At 54.2% G+C, this 22,848-nt stretch overlaps 1 protein-coding gene across 3 annotated transcripts in view; it reads right to left on the reverse strand.

Annotated features, from left to right (window-relative positions):
- Nucleotides 1-93: 93 nt before the first annotated feature.
- The window catches only part of CDC42BPB (CDC42 binding protein kinase beta), a 113,972-nt gene continuing 91,217 nt past the window's right edge, over nucleotides 94-22,848 (reverse strand). For 2 of the 3 annotated variants that reach the window (XM_082617026.1, XM_082617027.1), the window contains 16 exons: nucleotides 20,103-20,192; nucleotides 19,726-19,803; nucleotides 18,019-18,124; nucleotides 17,224-17,360; nucleotides 16,506-16,645; nucleotides 15,228-15,309; nucleotides 13,796-14,012; nucleotides 13,606-13,668; nucleotides 11,778-12,374; nucleotides 8,868-8,965; nucleotides 8,699-8,783; nucleotides 8,461-8,578; nucleotides 8,264-8,381; nucleotides 7,725-7,830; nucleotides 7,548-7,618; nucleotides 94-1,449 (listed from right to left, as the gene is read on the reverse strand). In XM_082617026.1, the coding sequence (XP_082473152.1) occupies nucleotides 1,318-1,449; nucleotides 7,548-7,618; nucleotides 7,725-7,830; nucleotides 8,264-8,381; nucleotides 8,461-8,578; nucleotides 8,699-8,783; nucleotides 8,868-8,965; nucleotides 11,778-12,374; nucleotides 13,606-13,668; nucleotides 13,796-14,012; nucleotides 15,228-15,309; nucleotides 16,506-16,645; nucleotides 17,224-17,360; nucleotides 18,019-18,124; nucleotides 19,726-19,803; nucleotides 20,103-20,192 (2,238 nt within the window). In that variant the 3' untranslated portion in view covers nucleotides 94-1,317. Of the gene's footprint in view, nucleotides 1,450-7,547; nucleotides 7,619-7,724; nucleotides 7,831-8,263; nucleotides 8,382-8,460; nucleotides 8,579-8,698; nucleotides 8,784-8,867; nucleotides 8,966-11,777; nucleotides 12,375-13,605; nucleotides 13,669-13,795; nucleotides 14,013-15,227; nucleotides 15,310-16,505; nucleotides 16,646-17,223; nucleotides 17,361-18,018; nucleotides 18,125-19,725; nucleotides 19,804-20,102; nucleotides 20,193-22,848 lie in introns of those variants that run through there. The other variant, XR_014293682.1, reaches the window with a different exon arrangement.

Raw genomic sequence — 22,848 nt, forward strand, 5'->3', positions numbered from 1 at the left:
CGGTGCTTTCCAGCACAGGGCGCTACTGGTGGGGGGGGCCAGACACCGGGTTACAGGTGGTCACATTCAGACAAACCACTGAGAACTTTAAAATTGCCGTCTTCTGCTTTATTGACAGGTAAATTGTTCAAAAATGTTCTCACGATTCAATAATTACAAAGACTCAGACTTACATTAAAAAAGTAAAAACCAGAACCCCCAGCAGGTGCCAGCCCCAGCAGAAGGCCCAGGGGGTGGGCAGGCGGGTGCTGGGCGTGGGACACGCACAGGCAGGCCACGGTGCCCAGGTCACTCAGTGCCGACTCAAGGTAAGTGCACGTCTTCAACAGCGATGCCACCGAGAACGTCACCCGGCAGGAGAACAGGGAGAAGCCCAGCGGGGCGAGTTAACCACAAGCCTTTACAGAGACAGGAGGCTGCCCGATACAAACGCCGCAGGGAAGGCAGGCAGATACACGCGGGCGCTGCAGGCCGGCCCACCGGGCGGAGTGTGGTGGTGAGTCTACACAATCCGGAAGGGTACTCATCACGGGGCTCCATGCGGGGCGGGGGTCCTGGCACCTGCCGCGGGGCTACACGGGGCTCTGGCCTCCTCTCGGCCCGCAGGCCGCGGGGCCCGGGTGCACGACACTCACTGGTTTTACAGCAGGAACCGGAGCACAGCTGACGTCACAGTAGTAGACACGGGTGACACTTCGTGGTTGTGACCAGAAGCGGACTGACACACACGAGGGACCAGGACAGGGCAGGCTTCACTCGAATGGGCCTCTGTCCATGGCTACAAGGTCGGCAGAAGGACTTCTGCATCTGACTATGTAATGGCTAAATGAATAAAAAGGCCACAAACTAAGCTCCACTTTCCTCTGTCTTCAAAACTCTAGGGACACTGGGAATGATATACAACTTCCTACTATTCTCCTAAGGTCCTAGGAAACGGTTTCAGGGAACAGGGAACAGACGCAGCACCGAGGCCGTCCCGAGCTGCCTGCTTCCTGCAGAGTCCCCTGAGCGCCACTGGGGTCTGCAGGAGGCTGGCGTCACAGGCCCCCCGCGCTGCCTCAGCTGGTTCTGGGCAGGAGGGGCCGCAGGCGGTCCTTCGTGTGCACACGGGGAGCAGCTGGGCAGATGAGCAGATCAGGTCTACCACCTCGGTGCGGCATCAAACCAACCACGAGTATAATAAAGTGTTTTCTTCATCTCCGTATCTACAAATCGATTCGACAGTTCCTTGGACAACACTGGAGGGTCAGCTCAGTCTTGGCACTGACACCAGAGGCCACCTGGGCCCCCCGGCCCTGTTGCGGTGAGCCGGCAGCTTCAGGCATCGCAGGACGGCTGCTCCAGGCCTTCAAGGGGGAGCTGGCTCCTGTGGGGGGAGTTGGGGCTTGGTGGGCCGCTGGGGTTGGAGCTGTTCGATGGAGTCGAGTGTTTGGTGGAATCCGAATCAGGCTGTGAAGACAAAGAGGGACAGCATGAGAACCATGGCCCTGGGCCTGTGGAGGTGATGCTGCCTGGGCAGGTGCAGCCCCTACTGGCTCCATTCTTGTTAGGAGAGCACACTCTTTGCAAGCCTGTCACGTGGTCCTTGCTGGTGAAAGATCATAAACCAAGGCCCAACCCCACAAGTGACTCAGTAACTATTACAAGAAGGAGCAACTCTGCAGTGAAGAAACCAGACAGCATGGCAACCAAGCAGTCAGAGGTCACAGACGTGAAGCTCTTTCATGATAAAAGCATGAGGAACAGAGAGGATCTTTCTCAACAGGACACAGGGTGCCGTGAGCAGCCCACAGCTGACTTCACACCCAGTGGTGAAAGGCAAAGCCCCCGCTCGGAGCAGGAGCCAGACCAGGGTGCTGCTTTCACTGCCGCTATTCAACACTGCTACAAGTTCCAGCCAGGGCAAGAAAAAATGGCATCCAAGCTGGAAAGGAAGAAGTAAAAGCATCTCTCTTCACAGCTGACATGACTCTGTACAGATAGACAATCCTAAAGAACTCCACAAAGAACAAATTCAGTAAAGTTGCAGGGTACGAGATCAACATACAAAAATCAGTTGTGTTTCTATACATCAGCAATGAACAATGTGAAAAGGAAATTAAGAAAATAATTCCATTTACAATAGCATCCAAAAGGATAAAATACAGCTAGGAATAAATTTAACCAAGAAGGTGAAAGATCTGTATACTGAGACTATAAAACATTGCTGAAAGAAATGAAAGACCACCTAAATAAACAGAAAGGCATCCTATGTTCATGGATTGGAAGACTATTGTAAAGACAGCAATATTCCCCAAAATGATCAACCTACAGATTCAATGCAATCTTTACTGAAATTCCAATGGATTTTTGGGGGGAGGGGCAGAAATGGAAAAGCCAATCCTCAAATTCATATAGAATTGCAAAGGACTCAAGAATAGTGAAAACAATACTAAGAAAAAGTGGGAGGACTCACACTTCCCAAACTTACTACTTCAGAATGTACTACAAAGCAACAGTAATCAAATACAGCGTGGTAGTATTAATATAAAGACCAATGCAATAGAATTGAGAGTCCAGAAATGTATCTATAAACCTGTGGTCAACGGATTTTTAACAAGGGTGCCAAGACCATTCAATGGGGGAAGGAACAAATGGTGCTGGATATTCACCTGCAAAAGAATTAAACTAGACCCCTACCTCACACCACACACAAAAACTAGCTCAAAATGTAAAAAAGACCTAAACAAAAGCTAAAACCATAAAACTCTTAAGAAGAAAACAGGACTAAATCTTCATAACCTTGAATTTGGCAATGGATTCTTAGATATAACATCAAAAGCACGAGCAACAAAAGAAAAAAACAGAAAAACTGGACTTCACCAAAATTAGAAACTTTTGTGCACTGAAAGACACAGAGAATTGTGAAAAGACAATCCAAAGAACGTGCAAAAAATATTTGCAAATCACATATCTGATAAGGGTCTGGTATCCTTTTTTTTTTGGCTGTGCCACACCACACAACTATGGGATCTTAGTTCCCAGACCAGGGATGGAACCCGGGCCACAGCAGTGAAAATGCCAAGTCCCAACCACTGGACCCCCAGGGAATTCCCTATCCATATCATATAAAAATCTCTTACAACCCAACAACAAAAAGACAAATAATCCAATTTAAAAATGGGCAAAAGACTTGAACAGACATTTCTCCAAAGAAGGTATACAAATGGCCAATAAGCCCATGAAAAAGATGCTCAACATCACTAATCATTAGGGAAATGAAAACCAAAACCACAATGAGATACAACTTCACACCTGCTAGGATGGCTATTGAAAAAAAATTTTCTTGTAAGAAAAAAAATAAGTGTTGGCAAAGATGTGGACTCAACCCTTGTACATTGCTGGTGGGAATGTAAAATGGTACAGCTGCTGTGGTTCCTCAAAAAGTTAAAAGTAGAGCCACCATATGACCCAGCAATCCCACTCCTAGGTACATACCCCAGAGAAGTGAAAACACGTACTCAAAAAATACATGCATGCAGATGTTCCTAGTGCACTATTCCTAACAACCAATGAGCACGTAAGATGTGGTCCATCTATCCACTGGACTATTTGGCAATAAAAAGAAACACCTTACTGATACATGCAACAACATGGATGAACCTTGAAAACATGATGCTGAGTGAAAGGAGAGCCAGACACAAAAGGCCATGTACTGTCTGATTCATTCCACTTATATGAAATGCCCAGAACAGGCAAATCCACAGGTTGTTAAGGCTGGTGGTAGCCAGGAGCTGGGGGGAGGCAGGAACTGAGGAGAAACTGCTCAGTGGGTGGGGGTTTTATCTTGCAGTGATGGAAGTGTTCTGAGTAGACAGAGCTGGTGGTTGTACAACACTGTGAATGTACTGAACAGCCACTGAACTGCTGACTTCTTTAATTTTCGGCTGCATTGGGTCTTGGTTGCTGCACGCAGGCTTTCTCTAGTTGCGGCGAGCGGGGGCTATTCTTCGTTGAGGTGTGCGGGCTTCTCACTGCGGTGGCTTCTCTTGTTGTGGAGCATAGGCTCTAGGCGCATGGACTTCAGCAGTTGTGGCACGTGGGCTCAGTAGTTGTGGCTCAGGGCTCCAGAGCACAGGCTCAGTAGTTGTGGCTCACGGGCTTAGTTGCCCCACGGAATGTGGGATCTTCCTGGACCAGGGATTGAACCCGTGTCCCCTGCATTGGCAGGCGGGTCCTTAACCACTGAACCACCAGGGAAGTCCGAATTGTTGACTTTTAAATGGTTACTTTGTTATGTGAGTTTCACTTAAATAAACTAAAAAGAGGAACAAACAGGTCAGTACAGGACAAACAGATGCCATGTGCCTCAAGATGCAACACCCCAAGAAGGACACCACGTCCTGTGTGCCGTACTCCATCGTGGGACACACAACCCAAATCTCAAAAGACAAGGAAACGTCAGACACCCAAACTGAGGAGCGTTCTAGAAAATAAAGGATGTGCCCTCTGTCAGACACGCTGAGGGCCTGTTCCAGAGTAAAGGGGCCAGAGAGATGAGGCAGCTAAATGCCACGCGTGCTTGGGGACTGGGTCCTGCACCAGCAAAGGTGCTTAAGGACATTATGGGGACACGCAGGTGGCTTCATCAGTGTGGCAGCTGCACCGTGGTCACGTGAGGGAACAGCCTTGCTCTCAGATAAAAGGCACGATGGGTGCAGTCAGGAAAAAAATGTGTGCATGTGTGCATGCACACTCACACACACACTTGTTTGTCGGTCCCTGGGGAGAACTGGGTGGCTGGAAGACAGGTGCGGGGCCTTTTCACTGTTTACCCAATTCAAAAAATCAGACACGCCTTGACTGAGCAACGTTTTGCAAAAAAACTGCACTTTTTGTAAACAAACTGTACAGTAGACTGAAGACTAAAGAGATGCACCTACTAAACGCAGCGCGCGGCCCTGGCTGGATTCTAGGTTTAGGAACAGGACGTCGCTGGGCAGCGGGGAGACGCTGAGGGAGGTGCGGGCTAAGTACTTAGGGGTGGGTAATACTGCAACTCACTTTCTGCTGGTTCCTCCCCAAAAACCCAAATGGGGAAGATGGGTTAGGTACAGCTATGTGGGTTATTCACTCTACTATTCTTGCAACTTTCCTGGAATTTTGAAATTTTTCAAAACAGATAGTTGCAGGGAAAATAATAAGAAAAAAAACCCCAGAAGACCTACCTCTCTAGCCATCAACCTCAGGCCCTTTTAAGGGAGGCCTATGAAACCTTCCAGGAAAAGAAAACCCCTGTATGATGGCAACTAAGAGATCCGGATTTCCTAAGCCAGAGTTGAGGCTGGTGCAGCCCTGAAGACAGCTGAAAGAGAGCAGCTCAGAAAAGGCGGCACAGATAACTTCACTGATAAACACAGATGGAAAAACTGGCATCAAAATGTTCACCAACTGAATCTCACTGTCCCACGTTAAGAGGATTATATTTTATGCACAATGGCAACAGGAACCTTGGAATGCTTAAGAATTAACTTATTAGCCACCAACACGCGCAACCTGCAAGAGGGAACCCATCAAGGGGTTCCCTACACAGGGAAGGTCAGGATGGTGAGCAGCCCCCAAATTAATCTACAAATCCAACACAATCCCAGCGAAAAGCTCAACACAATTTTCACTTTTTTTAGATTATGATGGAGTCAACAAGCTCCATAATCTAAAACAAATTTTAATTTATTTTTGGCTGCGTTGGGTCTCCGTTGCTGCACGTGGGCTTTCTCTAGTTGCGGCGCGTGGGCTTCTCATTGCGGTGGCTTCTCTGTTGCGGAGCAGGGGCTCTAGGCGCGTGGGCTCAGTAGCTGTGGCTCTCGGGCTCTAGAGCACAAGCTCAGTAGTTGCCCCATGGCATGTGTGATCTTCCCGGACCAGGGCTCAAACCCGTGTCCCCTGCATTGGCAGGCGGATTCTTAACCACTGCGCCACCAGGGAAGCCCCTAAAAATATTTTTAAATTTATTTTAAAATTTATTTGAAGGAGAAGCTAAGAAAGTGTTTTGAAAAGTGGGAATGAAGGGATGTGCTCTACCGGCTCTCAGGTTACAGGTGGTACAGCGGAGGCTCCAGGAATAGAGACACATAAACAAAGGAATTCAACAAATAATAAAGGGTAACACTTCAAGTTGGAAGGAAGAAGTGGTGCAGGGCCAGCGTGTCATGTACCTTAGAAAGAAAGCAGCTCAGGTCCTTGCGCACACACACACACGCTAAGACACACTTACACACTCACTCTCACACCCCCTCGCACTTTCATGACGTAATGACAAACAGAAAACCCTACCAAGCTCTCAGACTACAAGAGAATGTTTATCTTAATAAAAAGATAAAGACTAGACTGTACGAGAATTAGAATTTTCTGTATGACAGTGCCCTTACAATTAAAGACAAAATTAAAAAATCAGCGATAAGGGGAAAAGTACCTGCAACAGATTAACACCCATAATCTATGAAGAGTTTCTATAAACGAGTAAGAGGAAAGCATGGTGACTCAAGAGAAGACGGGTAAAGGGCGCAAAGGTAGACCCAGAGGAAGCAGCAGCCGATCCACACCTGAAAAGCCAGCCAAGCCAGGAAGGTGAGGACCACGTGAAGCGAAGCCCTTCTGGTTTCTGCTGTCAGCTCAGCAGCCCCCGTGAGTACGTGCTGTCGGTGCCGGGGCTATTAGAACAGCCAGCGCACCCAGCCTCTCTCCTCCTTCCCACAAAAGTGCTGCTGGGGCACAGCCCTCAGGCTGCCATTCCTCCCATCCTCCTCCTCCACCACACACACAGGGAACCAAGGACACTGCCACCAGGAGCCGGGTCTGAAAGCCCAAGAACACCTGAGCCAGGGATGCCCCCACCTGGCCCCCCACACCCCGATCCCAGGGGGCTGTCAGAGGAGGAGAGAGAGGGCAAGACGCGTGAGGCCACCTGTGCTTTAAAAGGAACGTGCCTGCTGACGCGTTATAGCCACGTGCATAAAACTACACGGAAGGGTCTAGACGGGAGAAGCCTTCCTGCACTTTTCACAGGAGGGCTTTCATCTCTCAGTTGTGCACGGTGACGCCCACCCGCAGTCAGTGCCCAGGAGGAGAGCTGGGCCCAGCAGCTCCCTTGGCCCCCCTCCTGATGCCTCCTGAGCTCTCGGCGGCATCCTCCCAGGGCTGGCCCAGCCTCGGGCGGCCACGGCTGGGGGCAAGGGACCAGGTGACTCGGGAGCAGGGCCCGGAAGGAGGCCCGGCACCAGGCCGCAGAGGCCTCAGTCTCCCTGAGGCCATGACCTGGAGGCGAGAATCCACGTCTTTCTCCCGACACACTCACAGCCACAGGGTCCAACTCCTCCCTCCTCCCGGCCTTGGCTCAGCCTGAGCAGTCATGAGCGGGGGGCTCCTGGGGGCTGGTGACCACTGAGGCCCTACATGGCCGCTCCAGGGGAGATGGAGTCTCTTTCTCCAAAGAACAGCTGCTTCGAGTCTCCTGCACATGTGGAGCTGCAGACGCCAGGCCTTGTCCCTTGTAATTGGGCAAGTCTTACCTCTTTGTCAAAGTCCTGGTCGGGATCAGACATACTTCTTAGAGGCATAGCCACGCCGGGCTCAGATCCACCTATGGAACACAGGCAGCCATCGATCATCTTGGGGAAAACAGTTCAGAAACGAACTGAAAGCGTGGAGTCCCAGCATCCAGGCCCCGCCCCGGGCGCCCCTGGTACCTGATGAGGGCCACGAGATGTAAGGCTTGTTCTTGGGCGGAGGCTGGCGGGAGAGGCTGGCGGGAGCAGGGCCGGGCCTCTCCTCCTGGGAGGGGGGCACGGCGCTCTGGGCAGAGAGAACAGCATGTCAGCACGTGAGCACGCCCTGGGGGAGCACAGCCGGGCCCCAGGCAGAGCGCACAGGCCAAGAGCAAAGTCTGCAGCACGAGCAGGCCGGGGCCCTGGGCCTCGACAGGCAAAACGAGCTGGGAAGGACCTCTGGAAAGTGGCAACAGGTCAGTTTTGAGCTAAGAATTGGCAATAGTGGCTTTAGGCCAAGTCAAATTCTACAGAAAACTCATTTTTTAAGTAAAAAAAAAAACAACCCACAAAGTATGCTACGTGCCCATACTCAGATGTTTTAGCAGTCACTGTTGACAGCTATTTCTCACAAACCCCTAACAGACTGAGATGGTGACAGACACCTCAGGGGCACACAGGCAGGGGCCACAGGGGAGCCGGGGTGGGGGGAGGGCAGGGGACAGCACCCGCGGGCTCACCAGAGGCAGGTCCATGAGCACCTGCATCCCGTCGCCCGGGCCCATGTGGGCCACGTGGTTGAAGTTGGTGGGGTTGGAGATCATCTTGGATCTCAGCTCCGGGTCTCTGAGCATCTCTCTGGGGGAAGGAAGCACCGTGAGGTTCGGGAAGGCGTCGGGGTCCCCCGGGCCCAGCACGGCCCCAGCCAGGCGCCTACCGTCGCTGCTGCAGCCTCTCTTCCTCCGGCACCTTGAAGACAAACCGCCTTTTGCTTCTGGTCCGCAGCATCTGCTTCCTGCTGTTGTCAGAGGTGTCGGGCACGCTGAGAGCCGCTCCTGCAGGACAAGGAAAGGCCGCTGTGGCTCCGTGGGGCCGGGGGGAGGGCCACGCGGCCGCCGACTCCCAGGCAGGCCCCCTCCAGCCCCCGTCCTCCGCTCCCCCCGAGAAGGGCTCACCCGAGAACTTGCTCTTGAAGTAGATCAGGCGGGGAGGCTCGCAGTTGAGGAGGTTGAGGCTGCCCTCCGAGTTCAGTGGCCGGATCTGCATTGGAAACCAGAGAGGGAGGCTGGCTGCTGGGGGGGAGGGGGGCGGCCGGGGGAGGGGCCGGGCACCGCCGGGCCTTACCCTGCGCAGGCCGACCGTCTGGACCCACTCCATGGTGCGTACGTCGAAGACATCCACGCCGTACTCGCTGTAGACCGTGACGTGCGCGGGGCTGCAACCTGGCGCACACGGAGCAGAGTGGTGAGCCCGGGGCCCCCCCAGTGCTGGGGGCCACCCGCCCCGCGTGGGGTGCAACGGCCCAGGCCGCAGCGGCCCTGCCCCTCACTCTAGAGGGAACCTTCACTTCAAGGTTCAGACAAACACAACGGACGTCTGAACGCTTTACCTCCACTCCTGCAACTAAACAGCATTTCAATACCATCGCCACAGGTGCCAAAGGTGACCTGTTTAAACACCTGGCTTCCCCTTTAGCTTTCTTATACAACTACTGCAGAAGCCTGTCACTTCAGGCTGAACACACCTGAAATCCAGGCAGGGGCCCAACGTCCTGTTTCTTAAGGCAAATCCCTTCTTTCAGAGATGCCAAAAGGTCAGATTTCTGGGTAAATATTTAAAATCTCCACCCAGAGACTACTGCTGGGCTCTGGGCAAGGGCGCTGGCTTACTCTGGAGCTGCTTTCAGGCAGCCCTCCTATAATCGGGTCTGAACACACACGCAGTAAAACGACAATTATTCTCCTGCGATGAGCTGGGGAGTTGGTGCTGTCTTTCCCTTTCCCCGCTAAGGGATGGGACATCGTCAGGTCATGACAGAAAACCCTCCCAGCGAACCAGACGTGTGAGACCAAGGACTGGTGGCCCTGTGGCACCCGAAGTTTAAGGGGCCTTTCCCACGCTTAGGACAGCGGTAAAAAAATATCTGAACTATGTGAGTGAGAGAAAGCAGCGGTGGAGGCTGCACCCCGCCATCCTGCCAGGGGAGGCGCGAGGCCGGGGTCCCAGCACGCGGTCATCACAGCCTCGCCCGGGCCGGCACGCAGAGCTGGCAGGGGGCTCTGGCTCAGCCCTGGTTCCTGGTCCTTCTACCTTCCAGGGTTAATCTTCCTCACGTTACACTTATCTGAAGATGAATTTCTAAAAAGCGTCTGCTATTACAGACTCCAGTGGGCTCTCTGATCACACCTGTTCTTCTGAACACAAAAAAGAAAATACAACAGGGTTTAGGAAACAGAAGATGCTGGAACCAGTCACCAGACTGTCCCAGAAGTGACATCTCAGACAAACCATGAGGCCTTCTTTTTGAGTGCCACATGCAAAAAAGATGGTCAGAGAAACCAGAGGGCCCTGAGGTAACTCAGAGGACCTTCCCCGACGTGGGGGCTTCTGGGGCAGCTCTTCTTACTTGTGAGCACGTGGGGCTTCATCTGCACGGAGCCAGGAGAGATCTGTGTGTACGACTTACTGATAAAGTGATAAACTGAGATTGTCCAGTCTAAAGAAAAATTTAAACTAAAAAGTTAAATCAGTGGAGAGAACATGGGCCGTGAAGTCTGACAGATCCGAGTCTGAAGCCAGCCTCTGCTGTGTGGTTTGTGCAGGTCACCTCACCTCGTGGCCCTCAGGGTCCTCCTTGGTAGGATGGGACTGATTAACGCGACCCCCTGGCCACGCCCCCCAATTAACAGGAGAAGGGGGAAGAACACATGCACGCTCGGATGGGGCTTGGGACAAGCAGGCAACAAACACTTCTAGTTCTCCATCCTCAAAGTTACTGAATTACTTTTTGCCAGCTCTACAACTGACTTGGCATCTGTACTGTGCGTGGAGGTGAGACGAGAGCACAAAGGTGGAGAGAGCTGGACTCAGAGGAGAACGCGGGAACCTCGGGCGTCCCCGCCAGGTCACCCACGGTCAAGATTACAGAACACGGCACTCAGTGACCTGCACCCTGTCGGACGTTACCGGGTGGTCGAGGCCGTTCCTGCACTGGCCGCCCATGAAGACCGGCGGGTGCGGCAGGGAGAGACCAGGAGGAGCAGCACCAGGGCCAGGCCTCGACCCCTCCTGCCGGCTCTGGCTGCCTGCACGGCACCCCAGGCCCTGGCCAAGGGCTAACAAGGCCGGGACACGTCCCGCGAGCCTCCGCCGGCTAAAGGCTGGCAGCTCCCCTCACGGGCCGGGCTCCTGGTCCCAGGGCCTTGGCTGTTCTGCCAGCTTGGGGAAGCCAGCAACGAGGCAGCCACAAGACTGTACCTTTAGGTAATTAAGGAAAGACCGAGCTCCCCCCTCCCACCCCCACGACCCCGGCCCCCGGCAGCTTGGAATCAACGTGTGCCCTGCGGCTGCCCACTCACGCCTCGTCCCTCGGGCCTTCGGGTGTCACGATGCAGCCCACCTGCTATGCCCTATATCGAGTGGGTAGAATTTGAGGTTTGGGGTCTTTAAAAAGTGCTCAGACAGCAGGCCCAGCAGGAAGTGCCCCCCGTGGAGTGCGGACTCCAGGGCCTCGTGCCCAGCGCTGTCGTCCACGCAGAAGGACACTTAACTGAGCCGATTAAGCAACAACTGTTCTCCAGAACAGCTCCTACCCCTCGGAACAATATTTGTCCCAAGAGGAACTCTGACCTGGACATCAGAACTGAGTATTTTCTGGTCACTGGAAACCTTTAGCTTGTTTTCATCACCGTGTAAGTTTATACATCATCACGAAGAACATCTTTTAAAACGTAAAACAGCGCAGGTCCTGTCTTCCCTTGGCCTCGCCTTCCCCCAGGGAGGCCAGCCGTCTCCGTCGGGCTCCTGGGCTGAGGGGCCCCCGCAGGGCCCGTGGGAGAGGAGGGCAAGCCCACTCCAACGGGCCCGGGGTGTGGCAGTGGGACCACCCTGCCCCCCCGCAGCAAGCCGCGGGGGCCCGCCTCTCACGACCACTCAGCTAAGGGAGCTAGAGGACAAACCAAAGCAAATAGGACACATGCTGACCGGCGATGCGACAGCGGCAACGGGGTATGGCAACAGAAAACATATACATACTACAGGCAACGGGCGCCGCAGGCCACATGAGCTCCTGCGTGCGTGACCTCCGACCTTGTGGGTCCACGTACAGTCCCATGTGGCTGAAGCAAAGCAGGTACTCCTCACTTTTGAGCTCCACAGCACAAAGGGCATCAAAAGCCTGCTGTGAGAGGAACGCAAGCGAGGGGTCATGGGGATTTACCAGGGTTAGAGCCTGCCCATCTCCCCGGGTGCTCAACAGAGAGAACCCGGAAGGGTAGCCAACACAGAGCCTGTCCTTGACCACGGCCATCCACTGTACATTGCCAGGGGCCACAAGCTCGCTGAACTTCCTGTGGAAAGGCTTAGTTCTCTGCATCTCATAGCAAAGCACCAGCCGCTTCACCGCCACGAACAGGCAGGTGGGGCCGCCCGTCTTCAGCGTCCCGGTCGCCACGAGCTGGCAGCCTTTTGTCTCCGGAAGCTTCACGTCCACGCTGCTCTCCACGCCATCAAAGGAGGACCACGGACACAGGTGCACGTGGTGGTTCCGGCCGCAGACGAGGACGGCGACTCTCTCTTTGGGGGCGAGCTCGATCTGGTACACTTTCTTGTAGTCGGCCACGCGGACGATCACTGCAGGATGGGGGCGAGAGCGTGAGGCCAGGGCCTCTGCTCGCGCCCCACCAGGAGCACCCCCTCCTCGTCACCTCACACACTCCCCCGGCACCAGGGCCCTGGCTGGGAGGTGCCAAGGGCAGTGAGGCCCTGCGTGGGTGGATCTGGATGCCCTTCCAGCTCATCCCTGAACCCTGGAACCACGTTTGGAAAACAAAAAAAACCTCACTGGATCCTTGGATAAACTCGCTGAAGGCTCCCACCTGCTCACTGGGCCCCCAGACCAACCCAGGGCCCTCGATACCCTAACTGGGGCAGGGCCTCCACTCGGGCTCTGAGCGAGAGCCGGGGGTCTGGACCCCGAGGGACAAACAGCCCGCAGCAGCAGCCACCATCCCAAGGCCACATGTGTTCACCCTTCTTCCACTGTGCCCGTGTGCCGGGACCCCAGGCCCATCAGGAAGGGACCACCGCCACCTCGGGGTAACTCCCTATTCCTTGGGGGAGGCGCCCAGAGCTGGGCCCAGGGCGGTGAAGTGGGGAGACTTGGGGGTACTTTTGCTTTTTCTTCTGGGAAGAATGCAAGGTCAAAATTTGAAGCAGGGCCTCCCTGGTGGCGCAAGTGGTTGGGAGTCCGCCTGCCGATGCAGGGGATACGGGTTCGTGCCCCGGTCTGGGAGGATCCCATATGCCGCGGAGCGGCTGGGCCCGTGAGCCATGGCCGCTGGGCCTGCGCGTCCGGAGCCTGTGCTCCGCAACGGGGGAGGCCACAACAGTGAGAGGCCCGCATACCGCAAAAAGAAAAAAAAAAAAAAAAATTTGAAGCAAAGGAAGGCGAGCTTTGGTAAGGCCTCAGTGCACCCAGGAATTAAGGAAGCATCTCTCCCCCTGGGAAGCTCTCCCTGCCCCGACTCCCTGCTCAGTCCTCTCCCTGAAGGGCCTAATAGACACGGCAGTCAGCTTACCACCAGCCCTCGAGGCTGGTCTCTGCGTTTCACTGGACCCGCCGGGTGGGCCCTGCCCACAGCCTTCGGGGCTGGGGGACACGAGGCAGACAGTTACTGACCATCTGTCTTATTTGTGGCGCGTTCTTCTTCTCAGCCGCTGGCCTTTCCCTTTCTTTATAAAGCTCTCGGACGCGGTGACTTACTGCTCTCACCCAGGGGATCCGTCTTAACCCTACACGTTGCCACCACTGACCCCGCGCGTGTGGCGCTAAGCAGGCGACCTGAGCGCCCGGCTCACTCACCATCCCGGGTCACCTCTATGACGTAGAGCCCTTCCTCAAGGCCGACGGCGATCCTGTCCCCGTCTGCGAACAACGTAAAGCGGTCAGTACCAGCGCACGGGCCGTCTGCTTCCAAAGCGGCGGAGAAACTACCAGTTCAAATGGGCCACACCGCTGAGCCCGCAGGCGGCCAGGACGCGGAGAAACGCACCCAGGATGGCGGCCGTGAGGACGGCCTTGATGAGGGGCAGCGAGCTGTCGTAGGCCTCCTGCGGGACGTGCACCACCAGGTTCCTCAGGCGGTTCTTGTGGAGGATGGCCTGCAGGCCTTCCAGGATCCCCACCCACTTCCTCTTTTCGTTCTCATTTTCCGTCAGAATGAGCAGCGAGCTGGTCTTAGAAGGTGTACCTAAGAGAGAAGCCGTCACCTTCACGACGAAAAACAAAACAGATAGAGAAGAGCTGTAAGACAACCGGACACACCGAACCGACGCCACGCGGCCTGCAGGCGTGAGAGCGGGGGCTGCTGCCCGGAGAGCTCGCCTCCGCGGGCCGCCGGGGTCCTGGTCCAGCCGCCCGCGGGCCGCGACAGCCCAGCTCTCACACGGTGCCCGCAGCCTGGCCTCGCCAGAGCTCAGGTGACTCGGCTCTGGCCAGAACTGCGATTCACTGTTCACTCGAAAGCCGCCTTCTTGAATGCTCTGATCACAACTGAGAAACACGCTCTCAGAACATGTCGAGGGACAACAGGATCTCAAACAAACGACCTCCCTGTAGGTGCCCCCAGACACTTACCGGGACACGGGACAGCCTTAGCTGCTACAAATCATCCTTTAGGCACACAATGATGGGAGTTCTCTGTATCGTATACAGAGACAGTTTCTGAAGAGATGTGATTTAACAGAAAGTGATCCATAGACTTGGTTTTGTGGTCAACCAAATTTCTCTGTACTTTTAAAAATTCCCTGTGGAGGGGGATCCACAATCTTCTAGAAGCTTCCTGACGCCACAGCATCTAACACTAGCTCAGCAGGGGACACTCCAACTCAGCCAGCAAGACAGCTGATAAGCAACGTCTACTAATTTTTTCCCGGCTTTGCTCCAGTTAATGGCCAACAAGTCCTCAGGAGGGAGGCTGAAGGGTCCATTTCATGTGTAGCCAACCGTGTGTTGGCCTCCAGCATCTAGTGCACTGGACTGGAGCAGCCGGGACACAGACCGAGGAGGGATGACGGAGCGGGAGGGCCTGACGCCGGGGAGACAGGGCTCTGCCGTGCGCAGAGAGGGTCTGTTACCCAGTACGGGGAGGGGGACGGGGGACACGGGACACATCGACAGGTGTGAAGGATCTGGAGAAACGGGAGGTCTGCTCTGGATGTGCGCGAGCCCCCTGCTACAAGACAAGGAAATGCTCACAACAGTCCTTTTATTTTAACCACATGGATTTTTTTTTTTTTTTTTTTTTTTTTTGCTGTACCACGTGGCATTCGGGATCTTAGTTCCCCGACCAGAGATTGAACCCGTGCCCCCTGCAGGGAAACTGTGGAGCCTTAACCACTGGACCACTGGACTGCCGGGGAAATCCCCCTACGGACTTTTTATCATTAATGAAATGTCTCTAAAAAATTGGAAAGAAAACATACCCTGAATATACACGGAATATCTCGGCGTGAAGCGTGTATGACGTCTGAAGCCAGGACTGAGCTCACAGAGAACTCTTCATCTCTGGTAAGAAATAACACATTCAGAGTATCGGAAAAGAGACACACACACAGGACCCTGTCCTCCACCCTTTAGGAAGGTATGAGAAAGGATACTTTCTAGAATACAAGGGAGGCTCCTGCCTCCACCAGGATAAGAAAATGCTTATAATGACAAAGCCAACAAACAAAAGGCAAGAATCTTGCATTCGTTTCAATGATTAGGGATGACTGAGAATAAAACCACCTTCCTGAGTCGCACTGTTCTATACTGCGCCAGACTGTTCCACAAGTACTAACACACCACATCTTTGCTTTGGCCTGTACCTGGCTATAAACGGGAATAAAATGTGCTGAGATAACCACTGAATCACCTCCAGTTTGCTCTAAACCCTGGGCTACGAGCAGCGTTATGCCTCGGGACACCTGCCGGTGGTCTCGTCACTGCTGGGCCAGGGCACACCTGTGTGCGAGGGGTGAGCAGGACCACCCTGGGACGTTTCCACATCGCAGGCGCCCAGCTGTTCACCCCTGCCCCGTGGGTCCCCCAAATACTGATGCTGGAGAATGAAGCTCCAGGCCAGGCCCTAGCCCCGGACAGGTGCCATACCGTGTGACACTGGGGGTGGGTGACAGGGACGGGCGCTCCACCTTGTGAGGAGCGGACGTGGCAGCAGTGACAATAGCTCCGCCCGCCAGGCTCTGAGCTAAGCACACCCTGTCTATTCACTTGCTTAATTAATCTTCCCAACAACCCTCGTACCTCACGACGTTGCTAACATGTCCATCTCAGAGAGTTAAAGAGAAGGTGGGGAGGGAAGGGTGCTGTGCCTTTTTGTATGTGGATGGCAGGAAGGCATCTGACTAGAGATGGAAGCCCTAAGAGACGGTGCCACTCAGCAAACGCTGTGGCCACACGAAGACAAGGGCTCACGAAGACAGAGCACAGACTACCTCAGGCTGTGCAATGTGTCTCTGGGGTCTTTTCTACTTGTTCTTGGGTATGTAGTTTTCTTATTAGATGCCTATTTGGCAAATCTTTCAGGGCAAAAACATTCACAGCAGGAAAGTTTCTAGCAGGCAACTGTTTTTGGAGCTGCCCAATAATTACGGGCGTGAAGGTAGAAATGGGGTTAAAGGCTACCAGACAACCAACTCTCATTCTCAGATATATAAGCCAGGTAAACCTCCTAGAACGAGGATAGACTACGCCGCACCGACCTGAGGTCTAGGACTTGGCTGGCCACGACGCCAGGCTGGGTGGCCTTGCCCTCGGGCAGGTCGTACAGGAAGAGCTTGCAGTCACAGACCACCGCGTAGGCCCGCTGCCAGCCCTTCTTCACCCCGGTCGGCTTGGGGACCTGCAGATCAAAGGAACCATGTTCCTCTGGGCCCGGGGGGCCGGCCGCAACACGGCCGGGCAGCAGGAAGTGGAGGTGGCAGGCCCAGGAGACTTCTTGGAGGCGGCGGCTGTGCCGTGGTCCACTCCTAGCTGCTGCACGGCCAGTCCAGGCCAGCGGCAGAGCTCGGTCTGGGTCCAGGATGACTCGGGCAGTGCTGGGGAGGGGCTCTGCCCATGACAGAAGGTGACGCAGGGGACAGTGCAGACAGCTCAACAAATGGGTGTGTGCACAGCAGACGGGGAGCAGCGCGGAATGCTGAGCCGGGCGCAGCGCCTTCAAATGGCACTTGGCTTTGAAACCTTAAGCGCATCAGCCCAGGAGATGGGGACGAGAGGCCCCGGCTGATGCTGAGTGTGTTTCTGGGGGGGGATCCTCAGGACTCCAGGAGGGGAGGGTTCCCAGGACCGGAGGGCTCCCAGGACCGGCACGTGGGTCGCTTCATGCAGCAAAGGGACCAATTTCCAGGGCAGCTGGGCTGGCCGTGGGCCACCAGGCTGGGTCGCCTGCCTGGGCAGGCAGTGGGGGGAACGTCCTACCTTTACGTAGCCCTTGTAGGCCGTTCCTATGCCTCTCTGTACGTCCACACCAAGAGGCCGCTTGGACTGCTCGGGGGGTATGGGGCACACCTGGGGAGCGCTGTCCTTGCAAGACACGTGGCAGGCAAACGAGCACACTGCGGAAGCACAGAACACACTGTCAGGCCTGCGCCCCCAAAGCAGCAGGTGCCTCAGACGTGCGTGGCACCCCAAGAAGGAAACAGTTTTTAGAGCAGTTTCCACAAACGCTCAGGGTACGCTGGCATCGAGCAACTTTTCCACACGCTCACTAGCACCCGCTGGGGGGCTGACGCCTGTGCTCGGGGGCTCCGGCCCCAGGCTCGTCACACTTCTCACCGCGGGACCTCGGCTGGCCACGCATGACTGCCCAGCCCCAGCACAGGGCGAGAGCACAACACAGAGGCCTAAAATGCGAACAGTGACAGACTAGCAGAAAAGAGACCAGACAGTGGTGCTTATCTCTAAATGACTTGATAGTGGAAGATCGTAAAGTTCTTTTTACTCTCTGCTTTTCCTCATCTTGGAGAATGGATGTGGACAGGACGTGGATGTTACATTTTGTAACAAACAAGGACCAACAGACACCCTGGTCGCCCCAGAGCAGCGCGCTGTCCACCGCAGCATGATCTCAACTCAGAGACCTTCATGGAGCACTTGTAAAGCCAGAGAAGGAGCACGTGCCCTGGGCCCCTCCTGGCTAGGCTGCCCTTGGCCTTGCCGGCCTTCACCGTGACCCCCACGCCCGGCCCCTCCTGGCTCGCAGGCCACACTCACCCTCACAGGCGTAGCCCTGGCGGATCAGCCCCACCATCAGGGAGGTGCAGTGGCTGCACTGCGTGGGGCTGGAGAAGGACTTGATGCTGAACTGGTGCGCTTTCGGCTGCAGGAAGAAGGTCAAGGTGGTGAGACACGGGCGGTGGGGACGGGGGACATGTCTGCTTGTAACCAAGCGTTCCAGCAACTGGAGCGCGCCCTGGAAAAGCTGAGCCACACGCTTTCACCACGACGTGCGCGGCTCCCGGCGTGACCCCACAAGCACGGAGCCTGAGCCAGAAAATGAGTCCACACGTGCGGCCTTCAGTGAGGACCCTCGCTGCCCACACCAGCGACGCTGGCCGGGCTGGGGCGCCGTGGTGACTCGAGCCCCTTGCCTGCCAGAGGCTCCGGGGCTGGCCTGGGTCATGCTTTGGAGTGGGCTGCCACCCACAGCAGCTTGTTCCTCCCAGCAAGAGTCTGGAAAGACCCAATGCTCCTTGTCGGAAGAACAGACACAGAACGCCACGGACAATGGAATGAGAAGCCCAGCTAGCGTTCATGAAGCTTAACACGGCAAACGAAAGGATTCATTTCAGGGGCACGTGAAGATGTGGAACCATTTGTAGGAAGCAAGGGAATAACCAACACAAAATCCAGAGAGCAGTCTGATCCCTGACTCCACGAGAATCGTAGTCCAAAAGCCAAGCCGTTAGCTGGTCTCAAACAAAATCAAGCCCCCTATCTCTAGCTGGCATGGCTGTCTGTGACTGAAGCCTTAAAAAAGACCATGTCTACGTTAAAGAAAAAAAAACATCTAGTAAGGCCAGACACCTGCTAAGCTTGAAACCAGGGCCCTGTCACACCTCGAAGCCATGACGTACACTGAACCCGTGCGTACTGATGGCACAGCTCTCCAAGATACATTCACGAAAATGACAAGTTACGAAGCCGCACACTGAGCAGAATTCCATTCACGCTGAGGAAGAAGTGCCTCCCATAAACCACGTGGTTCTCTGAGGCTCAAAGTGCAGCCAGATAAATGGGAACAAATGTGGAGAAGGGACTTAATGGACACTGAGCACAGAATGGTTACCAGTGGACTAGGAAATGCGGTCTGGGGAGTGAAGACAGAGGGCCGGGGAAGTTAAACTCTGAAATCAGCCAATTAAAATGTATTCATGTCTCACTGGTTTAATCAAGAAAACACAGGGGGCTTCCCTGGTGGCGCAGTGGTTAAGAGTCCGCCTGCCAATGCAGGGGACACGGGTTCAATCCGTGGTCCTGGAAGATCCCACATGCCGCGGAGCAACTAAGCCCATGCACCACAACTACTGAGCCTGCGCTCTAGAGCCCGTGAGCCACAACTACTGAGCCCGTGTGTCACAACTACTGAAGCCCGTGCACGTAGAGCCCGTGCTCTGCAACGAGAAGCCACCACAATGAGAAGCCTGCGCACTGCACAGAGGAGTAGCCCCCTGCTTGCTGCAACTAGAGAAAGCCCGCGCGCAGCAATGAAGACCCAATGCAGCCAAAAATAAACAAACAAATTAATTAAATATATATTTTTAAAAAGTATAGAAAACACAGGGTCCTAATGTTTTCTGGATTACACACTACTCAGAACAAAACATTACTGTGTACGTGAAAATACTAAGTTCGTCTTATTTACACAAAAGTCGTCTAAATCCGAGAAGGCCCCCCGGGGAAGAGCAAGGTCCCTCCTACCTTTGGTCCCGCCAGAGCGAGGGTCTGTGTGGTGGGCAGCGGCACGGTGGGTGGCCTCTGAGGGGCCCGAGCCACGTCCTGGGGGACAAGCGTGGACAGGTGAGCACTGTCCTAGCTCAGCACGCCTCTTACACAGCACAACTGATTAATAATGAGCAGTCCTGCATTTTAATTTACTACATTGTTGAGACACCTGTCAAAGCAGCCCTCATCTGGCTGATGCACTGACAGTAATTCTCAAACACAAGCCGGGCTTCGAGTGCCAAGCTGTGAGGCCATCAGGGCAGCTTCTGTTCGAGGGCCCACGAGGCGCGTGGACGTGGGGGCAGGGGGCAGACCCCAGGGCTCTCGGGGCGTCAACAGGGCAATACTCTCACCTCCTGCTGTTCTGTGCTTGCAGCCACAGAGACTGGTGGGGACGCCTCTGGCTTTGGAGCTTGTGTTTCTTGCTCACTAGTTGAGCTGGTCTGTGAAAACAAAGGCAGAGAAATACTGTGGGAATAAAAGAGCTTATTCTGCAGAATTTAGACTGTAACTACATGTTCTTTATTTAAAAAGTGCATTTCCTTGGGGACCTAAGGTCCCAGCACCGGTCCTTAGTCCTGGGATGCCCCGCCACGGACCCCACCTCACTCACAGCTGTCCTACCTTCTCCGAGGCTTCTGCCCCCGGCGTTCTAAGGCTGGGGTGGCGACCACGTGGGAGGGTGGACTCTGACAAGTCACAACGACCACCAAAGGCCTCACCCTCCAACTGCAGCCCGGACCCCCCCATCCTCCGGCCCCAGCCATTTAAGGGCAGGAACGGGAGCTGCCAACCCTCTGATGTCACTCAGCAGTGATTTTACTCTGTACGCAGGAGCCCTAAGATCAAGTAGCCACGTGCTCCATAACCTCAACTCAGGGATCGAGAAAAAATACTAACGTCAAAAAAGGTCTATGGACCTGTGACCAGAAGTAGGAATTTCCCTGGAAGCTTTATGACACAGGGAAGCAATGTTCTGTTCTGATAACTCAAGATTCCCAATTTACTTCCACAATTTGAAGCTCAAGCTGCATTCTAAAACCACCTAAAAATGACTTCACATTCATGAGTGCTCCTGATACTAACATTTCCTCATCACCAGCAATTAGGATTTACACAGATGCACGTATACAGTTTACAAAGCTTCATAAATGTGACACAGAAGTAGCTGGGTAGGTACCTACAAGAGCAGTTTACAGCTGTTATCTTGTGTTCCGAATCGAAATCCCATTGAACCAAATCAGAGAAACACTTTCCAATGGCTGGAATTAATTAGGCTGCTGACTAAGGAGCCAAATTCAGATGGGAAGGCCGCACATACACAAAAAACACATGCACAACTGTGTACTCCGATATTTGAATTTGTAAGCAAACTCACAAGGGAAAGGCTAGATCAATTAGCTACAAATATAAGCAAGCTTCTCCCATAAATAAGGTATGTTAAATGAGTTACAGTTCCATCTTTAGATAAACGAAGGGCAAAAGAACATTAAGTAATTTAATTTTAGCCGTGTAACAGCCTCACTAGTTTCATTTCGTTGGTTAATTAATCAAAAGGATGCAAATGAAGGAGGAGGAGAGGTGCACAGTGAAGAGCGCCGGGAGCCGGCGCCGGCAGCGACTTCCTGCTTCCCAAGAGGCTGGCAGAGAGGAGGAGGAGGCAAGAGACCTCGGTTGCGACAGGCGGGAGGAACAACACCATCGTTCCCGCCCAAGAAAAACGTGCGTGAAAATGTACTGATTCACTCATTGTGGCAAACATTTCTAGTATAAACAGCAAGCTTAATACGGGGAAAGCAGAAGAGAAGCTTCAATCAGACATTTCTCATGTCTGGAAACCCTCCTAGCACACTCAGACTCCGACCAAGGATTGTTTTCTTTCCATGAGTAAATGTCCTTCCTACTTAAATCACAGGGTAGTGAGGGACTGAAGCATGAAAATGGCAGGGGTGCTGGCTGCACAGGATGAGGTTCAGAGGTCAGAACCTCTGCCGCCACGCTGAAACCGCTCCGCTGGCCGCCCACGGAGATGCAAGGCCCGAGTCAGAAACCACCTGCCGCCACATGGATCGCTACGCTGTCCACTAGTTTTACAGAAAAGCCACTGCTGTCCGCCCCCCTCCCCCCACCGTTAACAACCCCAGTCTTCGCTTCTCGGGAGTCTGTACCTGCCCCGACGACGGTGTCTGGCTGTGCAGGGCCAGGAGAAGGCACCAGGATGGGCCGCGACAGGTTCTGTACGTTACCGCGGGTGTGAACGGTTGCATGTATTTGCCTCTTAAAAACTGAGGACTTCAGGGAAAAGGCAGCGTCACAAATTTGAACCCTCTTGACAGGTGAATGTAAACAGGTGTGTGCCCAGAATGGCGGGGGCAATACAGATCCGCCTGGATTTTCTAACAACTGATCTAGGCAAGGATCGCAGTCGTCTGCTAACCCACGGTGACCGCTGATTGCTCCCAGGGCCCCTCCCGGGGTGGCGTCTCGTCTGGCAGACACCACCTCCACCTAAGGGTCAAGAAGCTTAGCGTCCCCAGTGCAGAGCAAACTGGCCTCCGCTCACGGGGAGAACACACCATCTCCCGTGCAGAGTTCACATCAAGATGTTCAACCCACATCTAATCAAGAGGAAGAGTGGAGGGCCTTCTACAAGATAACTGGTCTGGACATTACAAGAATCAATGCTATAAAAAACAAAGTGGGGGGTGGGGGAGACGGCGGCACGGCTCCAGATTAAAGGAGACCAAAGAGACACGAGCTCTGGCTCCTGAGCCGGAGGGAAGGCAGCTGTGCGCTGCAGCATCAGTGCAAACCATCCCCGCGTGGTGACGGCACTGTGGATACGCAGGGGAACATCTTCAACTCAGGAAAGAAACGCTGGAGTACTGAGTGTATTAGGGGTCATGATGCCTGCAACCCACACTCAAATAGCTCAGGGGAAAAAGGTCCATGTGCGTGTGGAGAGAGAGAGAGAGAGAGAGAGAGAGAGAGAAAGCAAGTGCAGCAACATGCCAGGTGAGAGATACATATGTTCACGGTACTATTCTTTCAACTTTCCTGCAGGTTTAAAATTTTCTAATAAAAAGTTAGAAAACAAAA

Source organism: Mesoplodon mirus, assembly GCF_964341445.2.
Source record: "Mesoplodon mirus genome assembly, chromosome: 4".
Lineage (NCBI taxonomy): Eukaryota > Metazoa > Chordata > Mammalia > Artiodactyla > Ziphiidae > Mesoplodon > Mesoplodon mirus.